General features: G+C 32.8%; 5 protein-coding genes across 7 annotated transcripts; 4 read left to right on the top strand and 1 right to left on the bottom strand.

Moving 5' to 3' along the window:
- Nucleotides 1-443: 443 nt before the first annotated feature.
- Nucleotides 444-4,763, top strand: LOC122396564. Its single transcript, XM_043395093.1, has 9 exons — nucleotides 444-658; nucleotides 771-887; nucleotides 1,426-1,633; nucleotides 2,883-2,977; nucleotides 3,055-3,228; nucleotides 3,361-3,578; nucleotides 3,658-3,875; nucleotides 4,121-4,371; nucleotides 4,526-4,763. The coding sequence occupies exons 1-9, from the start codon at nucleotides 444-446 to the stop codon at nucleotides 4,761-4,763; spliced, it is 1,734 nt and encodes a 577-aa protein (XP_043251028.1).
- Nucleotides 4,764-6,381: 1,618 nt separating this feature from the next.
- On the top strand, nucleotides 6,382-8,343 carry LOC122396282 (probable 39S ribosomal protein L45, mitochondrial). The gene is made up of 7 exons (XM_043394523.1): nucleotides 6,382-6,597; nucleotides 6,812-6,908; nucleotides 6,978-7,304; nucleotides 7,426-7,577; nucleotides 7,687-7,735; nucleotides 7,823-7,972; nucleotides 8,053-8,343. Exons 2-7 carry the CDS (start codon nucleotides 6,855-6,857, stop codon nucleotides 8,341-8,343), a joined length of 1,023 nt encoding a protein of 340 aa, XP_043250458.1. The 5' UTR covers nucleotides 6,382-6,597; nucleotides 6,812-6,854.
- Nucleotides 8,344-8,925: 582 nt separating this feature from the next.
- LOC122396278 (probable 28S ribosomal protein S10, mitochondrial) lies at nucleotides 8,926-10,036 on the top strand. The gene is made up of 4 exons (XM_043394517.1): nucleotides 8,926-9,199; nucleotides 9,299-9,376; nucleotides 9,460-9,593; nucleotides 9,669-10,036. The coding sequence occupies exons 1-4, from the start codon at nucleotides 9,176-9,178 to the stop codon at nucleotides 9,955-9,957; spliced, it is 525 nt and encodes a 174-aa protein (XP_043250452.1). The 5' UTR covers nucleotides 8,926-9,175; the 3' UTR covers nucleotides 9,958-10,036.
- A 63-nt stretch (nucleotides 10,037-10,099) lies between these two features.
- On the bottom strand, nucleotides 10,100-15,620 carry LOC122396276 (WD repeat-containing and planar cell polarity effector protein fritz). Of its 2 annotated transcripts, none has more exons than XM_043394513.1 (15): nucleotides 15,605-15,620; nucleotides 14,841-14,970; nucleotides 14,593-14,770; nucleotides 14,320-14,513; nucleotides 14,082-14,182; nucleotides 13,844-13,958; nucleotides 13,554-13,763; nucleotides 13,252-13,415; nucleotides 13,056-13,163; nucleotides 12,771-12,979; nucleotides 12,584-12,707; nucleotides 12,345-12,514; nucleotides 10,566-12,271; nucleotides 10,326-10,461; nucleotides 10,100-10,257 (listed from the first exon to the last, which is right to left on the bottom strand). In XM_043394513.1, exons 2-15 carry the CDS (start codon nucleotides 14,901-14,903, stop codon nucleotides 10,172-10,174), a joined length of 3,564 nt encoding a protein of 1,187 aa, XP_043250448.1. In that variant the 5' UTR covers nucleotides 14,904-14,970; nucleotides 15,605-15,620; the 3' UTR covers nucleotides 10,100-10,171. The 2 variants fall into 2 exon arrangements, with proteins under 2 accessions (XP_043250448.1, XP_043250447.1); XM_043394512.1 differs by lacking the exon at nucleotides 15,605-15,620 and adding an exon at nucleotides 15,140-15,267.
- On the top strand, nucleotides 15,373-18,083 carry LOC122396277 (WD repeat-containing protein 61). 2 transcript variants are annotated; one of them, XM_043394514.1, is made up of 9 exons: nucleotides 15,373-15,490; nucleotides 15,907-15,966; nucleotides 16,065-16,174; nucleotides 16,243-16,412; nucleotides 16,518-16,756; nucleotides 17,296-17,389; nucleotides 17,455-17,548; nucleotides 17,630-17,801; nucleotides 17,959-18,083. In XM_043394514.1, the coding sequence occupies exons 2-9, from the start codon at nucleotides 15,964-15,966 to the stop codon at nucleotides 18,058-18,060; spliced, it is 984 nt and encodes a 327-aa protein (XP_043250449.1). In that variant the 5' UTR covers nucleotides 15,373-15,490; nucleotides 15,907-15,963; the 3' UTR covers nucleotides 18,061-18,083. The 2 variants fall into 2 exon arrangements, with proteins under 2 accessions (XP_043250449.1, XP_043250450.1); XM_043394515.1 differs by lacking the exons at nucleotides 15,373-15,490; nucleotides 15,907-15,966 and adding an exon at nucleotides 15,774-15,905 and having other exon boundaries at nucleotides 16,087-16,174; nucleotides 16,377-16,412.
- Nucleotides 18,084-19,010: the final 927 nt, after the last annotated feature.

Raw genomic sequence — 19,010 nt, 5'->3', positions numbered from 1 at the left:
ACAGGCTTCCTGTCGAGTGGTTCGAACACAAGTACAAAGATAGTGGAATTATGGTTGGGCCTATTTTCGTTGCTAGTACGGACATACTTCAGCGCACTTTTAATAGGTCACTTGACTAAAACCATTCCAACATATCCTTTCCACGACCTGCAATCCTTATTGCATAACAGTTCGTACAACATTGTTGCTGTAAATGGAACTCTTCTCACATTTCAGGTACTAAAACGAATAATAAAATATTCCGTAGTAAAAATATAAACAGTAGATTATAAAGAATGGTTTCCCTCCATGCTACTAGCGTAGCCAGCGGCGAAACAATGAAACACTGTTTCACCGCAAGTGGCGCTACTAGTAAGGACAACTACATTTTGGACCAACGCACTTACCGATACCAATTTTATTTCTAGCTCCTGTACAATGATACATACCAAAAAGAAATTGAAATGAATCGAATAAAAATTGTCGGCAATGATACAGAGTTGTACGCAGTGGTATGCTCGCCCAATGAATTGAACGCGATGCTAGAAACCAAGGATGTAACACTGACTGGCGATCCACATATCTGCCCCTTGCACACTGTAAAAAAACCCATAGCTGTTATACCTATAGTTTCCGGTATCTCGAGGAATTTCACTTACAAAAGATCCATTGACATTGGGTAAATAATTCTAATAAATTAAATTAAAAATAAAATAACTCGTATGATAATTTTTCTGCGAAACATGAAAATTTTTTAGTTGGATCTCATATGTATAATTTTTATTAAGCAGGATACTGAGGTTGCACGAAAGCGGTCTCATGAAGGAGATAATATCTTATTGGATAGACATGAACGACCCCAGAGAAAATAAACCAAACGTAATAGAACCAGTTAATCTAAAACAGACGTATCTAATTGTTACCACATTCTACTGCGGAGTGCTGATCTCTTTTATAATTTTTATATTCGAAATCGTGATATTTTACTATTGCAACGAATAAAATATTTATCTACACTTAATATAAAATATTTGTCTACGTGTCTGTAGCACTATCATCTCTGTGACTTTGCATAAAATTGATGAATAGTCTGTTCCATCTTCTTCAGATGGTCACTATAATATAATCTAAGCTGCATTAAAATCATTCGTGGCGTTATTAACGCCAATTCAGTTACATTATCGTGCAACCCTTAGTACACGTTAGTTGGTGTCACGGATATATGGAAATGCAACTACATATAAAAGATAAAAGGGAAACGTGAGATCGATATCGCCGTATTCGCGTTGCATTAAAAAGCAAGATATCGCGATCATTCCAACAGAATCGCAGCTAGAACCGTTTATTTAAACGAACATTGTTGGTGCCTAATGTTAATGCAAAACTAGTCGCTACTAAGCACGCCTCACTTAAACTCGAAAGTCTAAAACATCTCTGTTTCATGAGATGGTTACTGTTGCTTGTGATGATTCACGTAACACTGAGATCGGTTCAATCCGTGAACGGTGTAATATGGGACAAGAAAACCGAAGATTTCGTGCCGATCTTCAGTATTCCTGTCTTCGCGACGATGAATCAGGAGCTACTGAACCGAAGTCTGAAAATCGAGACGCACAACTTTCAAGGGAACGATGTCAGGTTCACTTATTACGAGGTACAATAACATCAATCATATCCGAAATATTCTATTTCTCTGGTCTACTGAAGATCAAGACATTTTATCATTGACTCTGTTGTGTGAATTTATGACTGCTCAAAATTTTCGTTCTTCGTTCTAATTATCGCGTAGCACGAATAAGAATCTGTATAAGTGGTGGTTTTATTTATTTAAAACTTTAATGGGAGACTCTAGAGGTCAAAATAAGACGAAAATCAAGAATATCAATTTCTTGATTGAAGCTTCATTAAAAAGCTATTAAAAAATTAAATTGAAAAATTTCAAATCGTTCTGGAAAAATTATTATTGGTTGCAGGGGTCCATTACAATCATTTTTTGTCAATAGACATACCACCGAAATCCTACGCACTTTCGAGAAAAAAATTCCTTACCCAAAATGTCTGACCATACATTGATGTTTCCCTGAAATTTTTAGGCGGAAAAAAAAAATGTCAAATCGTTCTGGAAAAATTATTTTCGGTTGCGGGGGTTAATTACAATTATTTGTTATCATTGAACATACCCTCGAAATCCTATCCACTTTCGAGAAAAAAATTCGAGAAGATGTGAAATTTTTCGACAAAATTAAAAAATGTCAAATCGTTCTGGAAAAATTATTTTCGGTTGCGGCGGTCAATTACAATAATTTTTGGTGAATACACATATCCCCGAAATCCTACGCATTTTCGAGAAAAAAATTCGAGAAGGTGTGAAATTTTCCGACGAAACTAAAAAATTTCAAATCGTTCTGGAAAAATTATTATCGGTTGCAGGGGTCAATTACAATCATTTTTTGTCAATAGGCATACCCCCGAAATCCTACGCATTTTCGAGAAAAAAATTCGAGAAGGTGTGAAATTTTTCGACGAAATTAAGAAATTTCAAATCGTTTTAAAAAAATTATTATTGGTTTCAGGGGTCAATTACAATAATTTTTGGTCAATAGACATACCCCCGAAATCTTGCGCATTTTCGAGAAAAAAATTCAGTACGAGCGGAACTTTAAACGTTAATAACTTTTTAACGAAGCCTCGATCAACAAATTAGTATTCTTGATTTTCGTCTTATTTTGACCTCCAGAATCTCCCGTTAAAATTTTAATTTATTCTTTATAACATAATACCAGCCTTTTATATTCTTGGAATACACACTTGTTTAACCTTTTCTAACGAGTTAACTCTGCATTGGAAACTTGGAAGACACGTTTAAAAATAAAAATTTCAACATCACGGGGTCGAGTTTTCAGATAAAAAATATCATCAATAAAGAAAGTAATGGAACGAGAGTTTCCGGGGCCATCGGCGAAATATGGAACACCATGTCGGAATTATTAAATTTCACGTAATGAACAACACTTAATGAAATAAAAATTATTCGAGGGAAGGGGTTTTGAAATGTGTAAATTATAATCGATTTAGGTTGAAGCCAATGATCAGCGAAGTACCAACTTTGGGACATACATTGGGAAAATCATTCATGCCCGGTTTGTTGAGAACGATACAGTTTAATGAAACGGACGTGATACCGAGGCTGGAAACTCGCATAAAACGGCTTCGGGCTGCTCAGTTTTCCCACCCTTTATGGAAAACCAGGCGTGTTGAAACTAGCCTTTTATCAGATGTTATTTATACTGCGATTCGTTCGTGGCTTTTGTTCAATTAAACATGGCACTTATTGTTAGATGAAAACCGAGTTGAATAACGTTCTATATAATTTTCATTCAGCTTGCACATGTACATTCCACTAAATGTAAAATACATTCGTACATGGATGGTGAAAGTATTCTCCCCGAACGTCTGGTACGCGATTTTGGCAACGTATGTTTTATTGAGCCTCTCTAGCTATCTAACACAAACCATGGACTCAAACTTCACGCAGACAAAGTCGAACGTGACCTTCAACGACCACCTCTTCTACAATTTTGGCGTGATCTGCGGTCAAAGTAAGGAGAAACCAATTTTCAGAAAATGCTAATAAAATCTATTAAACAACGATTTAAAGAAAATACTTTAATCTTACAGGTTTCGTGTTAAGTGTTTCTAGCAGAAGCTCCAAGATCGTGGAATTATGCTTGGGCCTATTTTCGTTTCTAGTGAGAGCAGCTTTCGGTGCACTTTTAATAAGCTACTTGACGCAAACGAACACGACGCCCCCTTTTCATGACGTAGAATCCCTATTGTCGGATACTACGTACGATATTGTCACTGAAGAAGGAACTTACGGAGATATGCTGTTTAAGGTAGAAAAATGAATAACACAAAGGTTTATAATTCCTTACCGAAAGTCTAAGTGCCCAAATTTTTCGACGAAATTAAAAAATTTCAAATCGTTCCAAAAAAATTATTATTTGTTGCAGGGGTCAATTACAATCATTTTTGGTCATTAGACATACCACCGAAATTCTAAGCAAATGACCGCGGGCGGTCGCGAGCTTGGTCATTTATGTGGGCACTACTCTACTTGTTAATACCATTTTGTTTCTAGTTTTTTGGGGGCGAACCATATCGCACAGTACGTATACTAAATCGACACAGAAGTTTTGACACTACTAAAGATATGCATGAGATGTTGTGCTCGGGGAAAAAATTAAATGCAATGACGGAAATGGAGGACATGAAAAAGGCTAGCGGTCAATATATCTGCAAACTAAACGAAGTAGGAATGGCCTTATGTCAAACGGATATAGTATCCGGAATTTCATGGAATTTCACTTACAAAAAAACAGTCGACAAGGGGTAAGTAATTTTAATAAATTAAATTTAGACTAACATAATAATGCACCGCTCGACTCGCAAACGTTGCCGAGATTAACAAATATATAAGTAGTACAAACTTGCTTTCTGAACATAAGGATGGAATACCTTCTCTTTTGTAATATTTCTTACACAGGATGATCAAGTTGCATGAAGTTGGTATCATAAACAGAATAAAAGACGTTTGGATAGAATCGAAAAACGTCGAAGAAACTGTGTCAGATGAAGCAGACCCGATTATTTTTGAACAAGTGTATCTAATTATCTTAATATTCGGTTATGGAGTGCTGATCTCTTTTATAATCCTCATATTTGAAGTCTTAACATTTTGTGTTACACGAAGCTGTTGTGTTAAACGAAACTGTTGTATTTAACAAAATGTTTATCTGTAATATTAGGCAGCCATACTCGATCTTTTTTTTAAATCAGGCTTATAATTACTACATGCTACCTCTCAATATATTATCAAAACGTGGATTGAAAAAATGATAAAATTTTTCTAAGGAAATGTGTTAATGCAACCCATAGCCATCCATCAAGTTTAGCAAAAAGAAAATACTGCTATTTCAGATGAATAAAAATAAAAATTTAACTGTTCGATGAAATAAATGTTATAAAATGTTGCTGTACATTGGATTTATTTCTTATCGATTATCAGAATGAAATTTTACCCATCTCTGTCCATGCCATTGCGAATGGCCAAAGGAACAAACAATGCCATGCAACTTACCAATCGTAGAATGCGATAAAGTGGTACAATAGGCCAAAAAATCATTGTTCCCCTTACTAGTCAGTTCTATGGACCCAAACAGATTCGGGATTCTGGGGAAAATATATTACAATCAGTTTTTACAATAACAGAGACTTTAGTTTCAATGTAAAGAAACACTTTCTAATACTTTATAAAATTTTTTACTGACTGTCGTAAAAATGAACCAAGCATCTAACGAAATCATTTATATTTATTAAATGCATCGAAGTGTACGAAAAATATTGGTCTTTTATTCTTAATACTGACCAGACATTTCAATAAAAAATCGGTAAAAATATGTGCACATATGTCAATTGCTTCGATTCGATGGATTAAAAAAAAGCGTTCTCACCGTGTCGATGCATTCTATTTGAATTGTACAATGGCGTCCATGGTGTCTATGGCGCCCATGGTATGGCGCTGGCATCCAAATTTTCATCGCGGTCCTGTAACAAAAAAAACTAACAATATTAAAACACATTTATTGAAACAAACATAACCATGCTATAACCAAGCAACAACTTAAATTAAAATGTCTGACAAAGAATTGTAATTTAATTTAGAGAGCATCGAATGGAGGACGAAAGGACGCGTGAAACTGATGCAACTTTTTTCTCGAAGCAGAACAAATTTACGAGTAAGAGAATATTAATATTCAATGCAAGCATCGATAAAGACGATTAGATGACAATAGGTAAAGAATACACACCAGATATTCGTAAAATCGGTGAGAAACCTCTTCACGAGTTGTGAATCACAACGCTCCACAGAACGAGTAACGAGAAAAAGGAGGGAGGAAGTGCAGTGCACTGTTGCCAGGCGACAAACCAGCATGCTCTGCACCAATGGAACGAGACTTCCGCTCCCGCTGCAAATCACTAAGCCGCGTACACATGTATAATATACGACACAACCAATCACGTTGGAAAGAGCGTGATCAAATGATTTGTGATTCGCAAGTCGCAATTCTAGCCATCTCTGATAAATATAACAGAAATTGTTCGCACTTTTACACTATTTAAACGAATATTATTACGATGACATCGAGAGGAAGATAATATTTTACTTTGAAAAATTCTGATGAAATATAGAATTTTATTTGTAATACTAAATCAAATAAATTTACGTCATACACAGAGAATGTAACGTAATTTAAGTTTTAGTATAAGTATAAAAATATTAAAAATGCTAAATTCATTTATATCATTATGCTAGATAAATTTCAGTACTAAAACGTTCCTAGACAAATGAACCTACTTGCGATGTAATGTCGCGATATTCGTGACAATGAAACATTGCAGTTATTACTTTTATTACTGAAATTACTTTATTCTACACGAGTTTAAAAGTAATTAAACGTTATATAACAATCGACTGCATAAAAATAGACGAAAAATCGTTACATTGCCACGATATTATCTCCACGCGAAAACGTATTTTTAGTTACTAGTTACATCGTATGTATTTCGGCAACTTTTCTGATTCTATATCTATATAACCTAGGATCATAGTCGCTAGATAAACAAGCAGGGTTATACTTTATGATTAAAACAATAAACAATAAGATTAAATAAAAGATATATGCTATTTCGAGCAGAACTTTTAAATATAATACCGCGACTATTTTTAAATATTTAAGAAGTAAAATTAAAAGGACGGTGCCCCTTTTAGAGAGACTACTGAAAAAAATTTGGCAGAACGGCAGTGAAAATACATGATGATTTCAAAGTACAGAAGCGCAATTTGTATCTTTGGAAAGTACATGCAGGTTGGCTTGATTCTTGTCAGTAATTTTATAAACATTTCTAGTTATTGAATAAGCTTCAGTTTCTTTCAGAATAATTCACCTTTGATGTTAAGTCCTATTAACTATCCATGCGATACTTCTCAACAAGTTAGAAACATACAAAAACATTGGAATCCAAAGTTTCGCAAACAAAGAAGAGAAAAGGTTATTAAAATTGAATTGCCAGACAACGACGATGATAATATTGATAGTGAAACATTATCAAAGGAGCAAATGAGGTCAAAAATGAAGAAGCATGGATTTGTACCATGTAGAGAGTGGAAAGAAAGACCTGCATTTATAGCTTGTACACCTGCAATATTTGAATCGTATGTTGTTCCAGAAGGTGATGGGAAATTTTCTAGTATCACTAAAGAGGTATACAATATGTATTTGTCCAATGTATCATTATTACAAAATACTAAATAATTATTATTCTTACTGCCGTGTATGTTCAAATCCAAAGAAATTGTTAGAAAGTTTTATTCTGTTTATTTAGGGGGCAAAACAGAAAATTGAATTTATACAGAAAAAGAGTAGATCTTATATGGCTATTAAAAAGATTAAGTCATACGATGAAAATTTCTCACCCCGTTTATTTGAGATAGAAGCACTGGATATTTATAAAAAGGCACATGAAGCTTTAGTCGCGTAAGTTCTACTTATAAAAACTAATGGACAGAGTAACCTTTAAAATACATATATGTATTATATTAGGTTTGAAATAAAATTTAAGTAATAAATTTATAAATGTTCTCAGCAAAGACCAAGATACAATATTACGGTATGTTACGGAGACTGCATATCCTGTAAGTTTCAGAACATTTAAATTTAGTAGAATTTTTTCCTCGTTCTGTAATACTATGAATATAGTAATATATACCGTACAATTATAGCAAATGATCCATAATATGATGGATAAAACAGTTCACTGGACATATTTGGAATCATTGGAACCAGCACGTTTGGTGTGTGCAAGGTGTACAAATTTGATAACAAAAGAGAATATATTTGCACAAGTTACTGTCCGTTTTCATTCTCAACAGGTTTGGCAATATAAATCTAACTGCTATCGTACATTATAAATATTGTGTTTGAATTATTACATGAAAAATCAATTTTTTAGATTTTGTGCATTTACGATAGATTTGGAAGGTTATTACACGGAAGCGAAATATTGAAAAAAGATGTATTAGATTATGTAGTGTTTGAGAAACATTTGTCTAATGTGTATGGAACTTGGAGGATACATGGAAAAATTGTACCAAGATGGATGCCACCGGAAGAGATAGCAGCAAAGACTTATGTATTGCCGAAAGAAGATGAGAAATTATCTTCAGAGACTGCTGTTGAATCGGTTGCTCAGACAGTTCCTCCTGAAACCTTAGATAAACAAACTAAGAACGAAATCAGATGAGGAAATGGCTCAATGATATATTTAATGTAAAGATTATTATTACTCGTTAAATAAAGTGATATAATAAAGATACGTTTATATCTGAGGCACCCTTAACTATGTCTATCAATTATTATTAAAGACTCGGTGTTTAACCTTACTTATAGAGATATGAATTGCAATGCCAGGTTGAATCTTTCCTTATTTACTAATATAATTTGCTGCCTGGTGTTGATAGACGAAAACGGATAGAAATATGAAATAGTGTAGCTCGTTATTTTTTCAGTCGTGTTCTCAAATTCTTTTCTGTTTTCTCGGGGAATCCCACGCCATATTTGCAGTTGAGTTAAAAAAAAAATCTTTCTATTTAGATCATTAATTTTTATTAAATAAAACTCAAATTAATAGATCGTTAATAGTTGAAAGCTTGTCTATTTGTTATAAATAATACAATCTGAACAATGATAATGATAGAAACTCGTTGCTTAAAATTATAAATCCTTGCAACTCGTTTTACTTTTTGCATATTTTTATCAATTTTGTGAACACGAAAGAGTATAAATGGCAGCAGAGGCACTTTCTCACACTATGCCAGACCACGCGTACGTGAGCTCGTAGAGTTTCGAAGAGTCGACAAAGGAAACTTCTATTTACGATAGAAGTTCTATCTTAACTGAATCACGAACTTGATTACTTGATACCGGTGATTCTTATACTGGTATAATGTTAGGAAAGTTATATCGAAACCGATTACTATCGAAATAACGATATCGATAATTTGCTGAAACTACAATAAATACGGATTATATTAATATTAAAACATTAATTCTCTTACTATTTCATTTAATACGAAATGGCGTTGAATATTATTAAGCAGGTAAATGTATATTTTTTGTCAGTTATGTAAGTGTGTCAATAAATAAAAAAAATGTACCGTTGTTTATGAAAAAATAATTTAATCGGATTATGTATTTAGGTTTCAACGTGCTGTCGTAATTCAGTAATTAACAAAACATTAAGGTCTTACAGTGTATACGAGCCTCCTTATTTAAAGGTTATTTTATCAAATATTATAAATGATATGTATTGTATTTATAATGTGTAATATAATAATATTAAATAATTTATATGTTGTAGTTGAAGGAAAGTGGACCGCCACATTATCCTACATTAAATATACAGATTAAAGGATACGTATTTTCTCTCCTTGAAAGTTATCAAACTTTCATTCATAAAATTGCAAATATATTGGATGTTGATATTATAAATAGGTAACATTATATCACGTATTATTTAAATTTAATATTTTACATTTTAGTAATATCTGTAATTTATTATTTTTATAGTTATCCTGTCCCCTATCAAGAATACAAGATACAAAAATATAAAAAATCAAGCACACAAGTTGAAAGCGAATATATTCTTAAACTGTATGAAAGAGATATGGTAGTATCAAATATAACATCCATAAAATGTCCCATTTTAATTCGATTATTAGAAGCAACTTTACCCGAAGGAGTCCAATTACGCATAGATACGTTCTCCCCTGAAATGGAAAATATACGTTACATTCCTGATAAAGATTTACTTGACATGCAAACTGAATTAGAATCTCTGAAAAAGCCAAAACATTAATATAAAATTTGTATGCGAGATCAGAAATATTTAAATATCACCGATCTATGTTACAGCAGATAAATTATTTAGTAATACAACTGCAAAACAATTTTTATTGTATAAAAATTATGTACAAAATAAATGTATAAAATAAGTTCGTATAAAAAAATTCAAATGTACGTAAATACAGTCTCGCATTCGTTTTCCAGTAATATCGGAATATTTTCTTTATTTATAAAAGTCCAAAGTGTACAACTTTTATTTTAGAACCTTCCTCTGATTTTGAAGGTTCTTTTACTTTATCATTAATATCATCTTCTGTAAAACATAATATTTAGGTATTACGTATTTAAAAAGTTTTTTAATTACGGAACTCTATCACATACTCGATAATGGTTGAAAATCCTTAAGATAATCTTCATTACCAAGGCACAATGGCAGGCTTTCTGCTAATTCACGTTTTGGGTCGGTCAAGTGTACTTGAGTAATCGTAGAACGTTTTTGTTTATGTAATGATTGACCCTGTAAGAGAATACTTAATAAATAAAATTATCAACCAACGAACACAATTGTGTTTATTATTTCGTGTGAATTTTAGCATTTAATATAAATACAAATATACTTACTGTGTCGGGTACAAATATGTGCGTTACTGTATCTGAAAATTTCACCTTTGGTTTTTCGTTTGACGTTAATGTTGTATCCGTAAAAGTAGAGAATGGAGAACAGGACATAGAACTAGAAGTTGGGGTGGATATAACAGGTAGTGGTGGTATATTTGAAGATATCTTAGTTTCTTTACTAACGCTAATATTTGTACTATTTTGCGATGATACTAATTTCGAATGCCTATTATCAAATCTGTTCTGTACACTGTATGTAGAAGGAAACTGTGAAGCACCAAGTTTCATACTATTAGTAGAGGAATGTATATTAATATTATCACAACTTCCATGGAATGAAATGTAATCGAGATCATAATTAAGTCTATATCTAGAAGGCTTAATATTACTATATTTATGATGAACTTGTAGAATGTTAGATGTGGAGTTTTGTCTTTGCAGTAGGTGCGACGTGACATTTCGCGTTCTAATCGACGAAAATTTTTGAATAGATTCATCGATATCTGCTAAGCCAGATGTACTTCTGGATAAAGGAAGATTTTTTCTCGGAAGATTCTGAAAGTAATTTGTAAATGAGTTTGTTAAGGAAGGTGGTGGTGGTGGAATGCTGACATCCCCGACCTTTTTTCCAACCGACTGTTGTAACTTGATGACATTATGACTATCGCCATTAATACTACTTTTTGAAATGCAATTACGAGAATCTTGTACTTGATTATCAAGAAAATTAAACGAAGTCGACATGAAGTTACTATGACTGCTATGAAGATTGGATGTTAATTTGTTCGCAGTGATAGAATCGGGAAGTGTTTTAGGCGTGAAGTCATTCATTGCAACAGATGATTTTATATTTCTTAAAGAAGATGAAGTTATGGTAGAATCAGCTTTACTGGTTATTAAATTAGTAAAAGAACTATCATACGGGCTTGGAATATTTGTACCGAGCGTACTAAAAGATGTTGACATGATATTGTTATCTACATTATCCAACGAAGATCGTAATAGATCGGAAGGAACATCCAATGTTTCATATGTTGGATTGTTAAAAGGGGTTGATGTAAAGCCATTGTCTTGCGTTAAAGTAGTTGTTACTGTATTATCAGATACACTGTCAAGAGAATAATGCATTTCACCAAGTAGACCTTTGTTTAATGTGATATCTACCGAGTTTTCAGTAAGCCGATTAGACACTACGGCCTTTCGTTCGTTCATGGACAAACTTCCAAACGAAGTTGTCATCAAGTCGTCAGAAATATTATTAAAAGACTGTGAACTATTTGTAGAAGTTACTGTCGATGTTGTTGTTGGATTTGTATGAGTTTTGTACAATGGTTTGTTGAACGATGTTGATGCAAAAAACGTATTTAAAAGCGAAAGATGCGACGAATGATTAAAAGAAGTTGTAGTAAGTGCGCTACTGGGTATATTAAAAGATGTTGACACTAGATTGCAATCAGCTTTTTCGCTAGCCGAAATATCCGATGTAAATGAGGAAGGTAACAGGCTTTTGTTAAGGTGATGGGGATCAAGAATTGGTAATGGTGGAATTTGACTATTGGACTCTTTTCTGTAACTATGATTTTTGGAATGCTTTATATCAGTTTGATTTCCTTTGGAGGAATTTTCACTCTCGTCGCTAAAAGATTCCTCCCCTTTGTCGCTCGTCGAATCAGAGCACAATGAACACGATGCTCTAGAGCACGTAGAATCTAAAAAATTTGTATTATAATATTTTTCAGGTAACAGAATGTTTCTGAAACAATGTATTCCATTAATTCTTACGTGAACTATTACAACTGTTCGATCTACTCAGTATACGTTCAGCGTTTTCTTTTGCTGCGGTTGCCATTGCCACATCGTTTACAACTAACGCGTAAAAGTGTATATCCATAAAAAGGTCATGATCGTTTAGATCTATAGCAAGCCTAAAGGCTTTTTCAAACATTTGATACCTACATTATTTACAATTAATATTTTACACGAGATAAATGATTTTTTTTAGAAATGAAGGCATACAATACCGTAATAAATGATGAAAAAATCTTCTTGTTAAATCTCGTATTTCGTCTCCATATTCTTCTTCGATAGTTTGACTTATTGGTTTAATTGGAACATGGAAGCTACCTAGTGCATTCTGTATAAAATCTGAAAAATTAAACTATTTGTATTATTAACAACAGTTGATCAAAGTACAAAACTGAATCTTACTTTCACGTTCTGGTGTTAAGGGTAATTTAAATAAATAATTCACAATTTGATTTAGCGCGTGCATACACGCACGAGGATGGGTATCCCAATTCATAGACAATAATAATGATGTTGCTTGTTCAACTTGACACAAGGATAAATATCTTTTGACTAATACATCGCCAGAGAGAGAATCTCCTTCCAATACTTTTATAACACCTATAGGGCCTCTGTTAATATATTATATAAATATTACTCATTTTTTAATATCTTATTTATTTTATAAATGGTATTGTTATAGTATACCGTTGAAAAGTAAGTAACAATAGAGAATTTCCACGATTGTGCAAATCAATGTAGCAATTCAAATCATTTTTTTTATTCCATTCCATACGCATTAACGCCGGTTGAGTTCTATATTGTAAATAAATTCCATATTTTACAGACACGTTGCTAAGTTAATTATTTCGGAAATGACAAGGAAATAAATATAAGACAATACCTGAAATATGAAGATAAATCAAGAATATTGGCCGGTGTTATTTCTTCGCTTAACGTCTGACTTTTAATACATGACAGAGAAATATCAAAATGTTGAAATTGACCTTTGTCATTTCCGATCATAAATATTATTCCATCACTGTGCCATGATGCTAATGTAGGTATCTTGAAAATGTATATATTACTTTGGGTATTTTAAAAAGTAAAACAAGTAAGAGAAACTTTGTTCTAATCAAGCTTATACTGAATGAAGCCTGAATAAAACTGAGTTTATCTTTTCTCATGTATACATATTTCACTTACAAAACCAGCTTTTACGCTGGTAGTGGTAGCTCTGATTTGATCATAAATTATTACAGAACCATCTATGCAACATAATAGTAACAATTCCTGATTAGGGGAGAATTTCACACAGCTTGTATGTGTAGGTAAAGGCACGGAAATCACTGCTATTCTTTGCAGTTTATCTTGCTGAGAAACTTCGTACGTTCTCCATTCTATAGTCACCTCCCCCTATGACATACTTATGATGTAAAATGCTCGCTTACAAAATTAATGCTATTAGGAATGATCATATAACGTAGAACTATTACCTTTCTTGATACTTTCTGTTCTACAGAATGAATAATATTATCATGACATGCATCAAATATTATACACAAAGGATCAAACTCACTACGTATATAACAAATTAATTCTAATTTTACTCTGGAAAAAAAATACATTGTGCTCAAATACTCTTATTGTACAAACAGGAATTAATACTTTTACTAAATATTAAAACTACAATGTTCAATAAAATCTTAACATTTTGGGAAAGGAATTTTATACCCTATTAGACGATACAGGTGTATATTCGCACGGTCATGCTCTTTGACAACAGGACTCCACGGATAAACTTCATTCATTGTGGATTTCCACCAAATTAATATCTATAATGTTCAAAACTTTGTTATAAATTCTCAAAGGCCTTCTTGATAAACCATGTAGTATAAAAAAAAAACCGAGGAACTTTAATATCTTGCCTATGAGTACAAAGGAACGCGTAAATAAATGAATACATATTTACCAAGTCATCACATTTATTAGTTTGTACTTTTTTATCCAACCTACGCCCATTAGGACCAAACAGATCGATCGTGGATAATTTTGGTTCAAGTTTATTAATTTTATCAAAGACATGTCTCTTTGATCTTGTGAAATGTACAAGGCTTACTTGATTATCGTTATATGTGCAAAGTATATAATTTTTAGTAATTATCACTATAAATGTAAATGATAAGATATTTAAAAATTGTTCAGCATGCAAATACAAATTGTGTGAACATAATTTAGCGTTTACCGTCAGATATATGTTCCGAAAGTTTTCCGACAAGGTACTTATCAAAAGTTATTTTATATATATCACCGGTAGCAACACTGACTTGTATTTGTATTAACAGGGCATTATTCAACATCAACTGGAAAACACAATCATCGTACCATCGGCAATATATAATTGTATTGTCTTTCAATTGTTCCTATAAAATTAGTTCAAGATAAAAAACAAAAATATTCTGAATTTTGATCAGTAGTTTATTAAAATTTTACCTCCAAATATTTTATAGAATCTTTTAATTTATTTCCTTTTTTATTTGTTGGTACATATATCATACCACGTTTTTGACAATACGACCTTTTCCCTTCCTCGTGTAAATTATCAATACGTTTATCATGATACCTATGACAACATTATAAGATATAATTTCCCGGCATTTTTTACGTAGTATGTTACACGAACGGAATTATATATTATTAAAGTTATTCCATGTTTTAAAATACGAATATTCAGTACTATTTAACTTTATTGATATATATATATAAACATTAACGTAATTTATTTATCTCACCGAAATGCACCAAAGTCTGTACTTTTTATATTAATGTTGTCATCGAAACTCCATAAGTTTACTTCACCGAATAATGTAAACATTATAAAAAACAACTACTTCAATTGCATTGAATATCGATCACCAAACTGTATATAAACAAACTCACGTTACACTCGAAAGGTTATGTTGCAATGCATTAGAAAAAAAAACTGCGGTATGTAAATGAAATATGCACGATATACATAAAAACGCGACGGTAATAAGATTTACAATAATCGAGATTTGTTCTTCATCACTTTGTTACGTTGTACTGTATTGTCGATGTCATTTCGATTGCTATTGTTGAGACACAGCGTCATTCAACGTGATGTAAGTAGAAAACAGTAGAAATTCTACACCAGTCACTGGTGACCAGTGTTATCCAGTGTACCAGTGTTACCAGACGGCAGATGGGTGCCGAAAGGACACTATCTCTCTACTTACGCACGCTAATGTAGAACTACATGTAAGTACGTGAGCTTAGATCTCAACGTTTATTTTCTTGAATCCCCGAAACTGTCCGAAGGTCAGAGTTCACGTACATATGATTGTCATCAGTGTGAGTAAGTGGAGGGGCAGTTTCCCCTGGGCGCTGATCTGTTTGGTAACACTGCTCTACCCCCTTTATTTTCTACTGTTGAGTACTGATAAGTTTTGGTCGACCGGTGTACACAAATGAACACGTGTGTGTTTATAGTACATGTTACCCAACTATTTTTTCCCTGAAACGAAATCGTATTTTTTAGTTCCGTACATACTTTAATTTTTGTGAGCTATTTCGAAGATAATACGTATTCCCTAAAATGGTGAGAAACACAAGTACATTTTCAAATTATGAAGACATAAAGGTTATGTTGCCCATAGTACGTGACAGTTTGCGAAACCGTATTCGACATTTTTTCAGTATTCCTTAATTAATAAAACAGAAAATGCTCACGAAGACAGTATCTGGACCTGTGCTTGGGGTTGTCCTAAGAAGAAAAAAGAATCACAACCGGAAAATGACGATTCACGGTAGATAATCTCGATACAGCGTTCGTTGCTCGTTCCCCGTTATTCATGGTTTTTATATGATGTTATAGCGATTCTATGCGATCTAATGACGAGGAAACAGTAGAATACATAGTAACTGGTTCGGTAGATGATACAGTTAAGGTCTGGGAACAAAAAGATAAAAGTTTACAGTTGAAACATAAGTTAACTGGCCATTCTTTAGGAGTGGTGTCTGTTGCAGTAAGTTCGGACGGTTCGAGTAAGTATGTTAGATCCTTGATTACTCGAAATTGATTTCTTTAAATTGAAACCCTCTGTAATTCAAAGCTTTGGTTATTCATCATTAATAATAACATATTTGCAGAGTGTGCATCAAGTTCATTAGACTCTAGTTTGAAGCTATGGGATTTGGAAACAGGAGAGAAAATATCAAGTATAGAAGTTGGTCCTGTGGATATTTGGACAGTAGTATTTTCTCCTGATGATAAATTCATTGTGTCTGGCAGTCATTCTGGAAAAATACATTTATATGGAACTGAGAGTGGAAAACAAGAACAAACTTTAGATACCAGAGGTGGAAAATTTACATTGAGTGTTACCTATGTGAGTATACTCATTTAAATTGTTAATCAGAACTCTGTTATTTGTGCAGGATGTTTGGATATCTTTCAGACCTTTGTCAACCCTTGAGAGAGACAAAAATAAAAAATTACAATATTTTGGTAGAGGCTTTATTGTAAAGTTATTAACAATTAAAAATTCGTCTAAATCACGGCAATTTTCATAAGCTATTCACCAGTGTCCGTGTATATGTATGTGTCGCGTTCCGTATGTGACCGCATTTTTGCCCACTTAATTGTCCGCGGTCGGTCCCGAGCGTGGTCACTTATGTGGGCACTACTGTATTTCGCGCACGCAGCTTTTCGCAAATTGCCATAATTCAGGCGGATCTCGTTAATAATTTCAAGATTTTTGTGTTATTTTCCAAACACCCTCTACAAAGCCCAATGTGGACGAGCGAGATTATTACAGGGAGACATACGATCGTGTGTAAAAAAAAAAAAAAAAAGATCGCTGAATCGAGCCTACGAAAGAAAGCATACAATCCTTTTTGTTTTGCATTATTATATTTTCTACTTTAGAGCCCTGATGGCAAATATATCGCAAGCGGCGCAATAGATGGAATTATCAATATTTTCGATGTTACTTATGGGAAAGTGTTACGCACGCTGGAAGGTATCTACGGAAATTCATCCTAATAGTTTTTACTTATCAAACGTTACATAAATGTATTATTCCAGGTCATGCAATGCCTATCAGATCTCTATGCTTCTCGCCCGATTCTCAGCTGCTTCTTACTGCATCAGATGATGGACATATGAAAATATACGATGTGTGAGTAATATTCTTTTTTTACATCGAATCGGTTAAAAATACAGTTAAAAGATCGATTATACTTTTATTTTTTCCGTACAGGAAAGACGCTAATTTAGCAGGAACTATGTCAGGTCATGCTTCGTGGGTACTCGGCGTTGCTTTTGCTCCAGACGGACAACAATTTGCATCTAGTAGTTCAGATCAAACAGTCAAAGTTTGGGAATTAGCACAACGACAGTGTTTATATACATTTAATGAACATAACGATCAGGTAAAATTTTCATGTCGCATGCAATATTTTCGACGTTTTATAATAATATTATAAAGCAAGCAAAATATACTATAGCGTTCGTACATGTTTTAAAATTGTTTATGAACATTTATAGGTAGTAAAAAGCATAATTCCTTAAACAATTTGTTTTCATTAGGTATGGTCTGTGAAATATAGTCCACAGAGGAACAACATAATTGCATCAGTGTCTGAAGACAAGTCCATTAATCTGTACGAATGTCCAATGTATAATAAATAAATTTTCTTATAAAGATGGATGAATAAATGCTCATATTTATTATTTTTCCTTAAAATATTTTACATTTTGTGAAGTATTATTTTTCTTTGACATGTATACCTTAATAAAACAACTGTATTATTCTTACCTTGATAAAAATATCAAACAAAATAGACATTAGTAGCTATAAATTTTATTGTACTGCAATTATTAATATACAAATTATTAAGATGTCTGCCAAATCTAAAGTATAAAGTAAGAAGATGAATTACACTTAAGATCTAAGTAAAAGGTAAAGATAATTACAGAAGAACCGCGAAAAAGAATCTGGTGTACAGACCAAATCTCGTATAAAGAAAACATAAAACTACCCTGATGTGGTTCCAAGTTGGAAGGGTTAAATCTAATTAACTCGAACTGGAACAGGGTAAAACACTCATAACAAATCTCTGTAAATAATGCGCAATAAAATCTACTCTATATTGCGTCAAACATTTTCCTTCTAATGAGGTTTTAGGTTATTTCGATACATATAGAAGGAAAGATGACGCGATATAGAAGAAAACTTAAGTATTTATTTTGATGCTTTAAATATGCAGCGAATTTCTCAATAAAATTAGAAGAACAGGAACGTATGGAATTAAAATTGATAAATTCCATGCCAAAGTTTTCAATTTTCAGACCTATGAATACATAATTGATCCGTACACACTCCTACCCGTAACCTATATGAATTTTAGAAAGGGTAAACGGTCGAATCCATAGACATTTCTTACATGCAAATTGATTTCACGTAGTACATATGACCAAAATAGAAACTACTTCACCTGTTAATTTTTAAATAGACTAGAAACTTAAAGTAAAGTTTACAAAATTTTGTTTCTTTATATAATGCCAGTTCAGCGTTACTTAGACCGCTACATCGATACAAATGTTACTACCATTTTTTTTTATCGTAACATTCTGTTGCG

The sequence above is a fragment of the Colletes gigas genome, unplaced genomic scaffold (genome assembly GCF_013123115.1).
Source record: "Colletes gigas isolate AHSC1104 unplaced genomic scaffold, ASM1312311v1 Colletes_gigas_Sc00007, whole genome shotgun sequence".
Classification (NCBI taxonomy): domain Eukaryota; kingdom Metazoa; phylum Arthropoda; class Insecta; order Hymenoptera; family Colletidae; genus Colletes; species Colletes gigas.
This window is presented reverse-complemented; position numbering and strand designations above follow the sequence as displayed.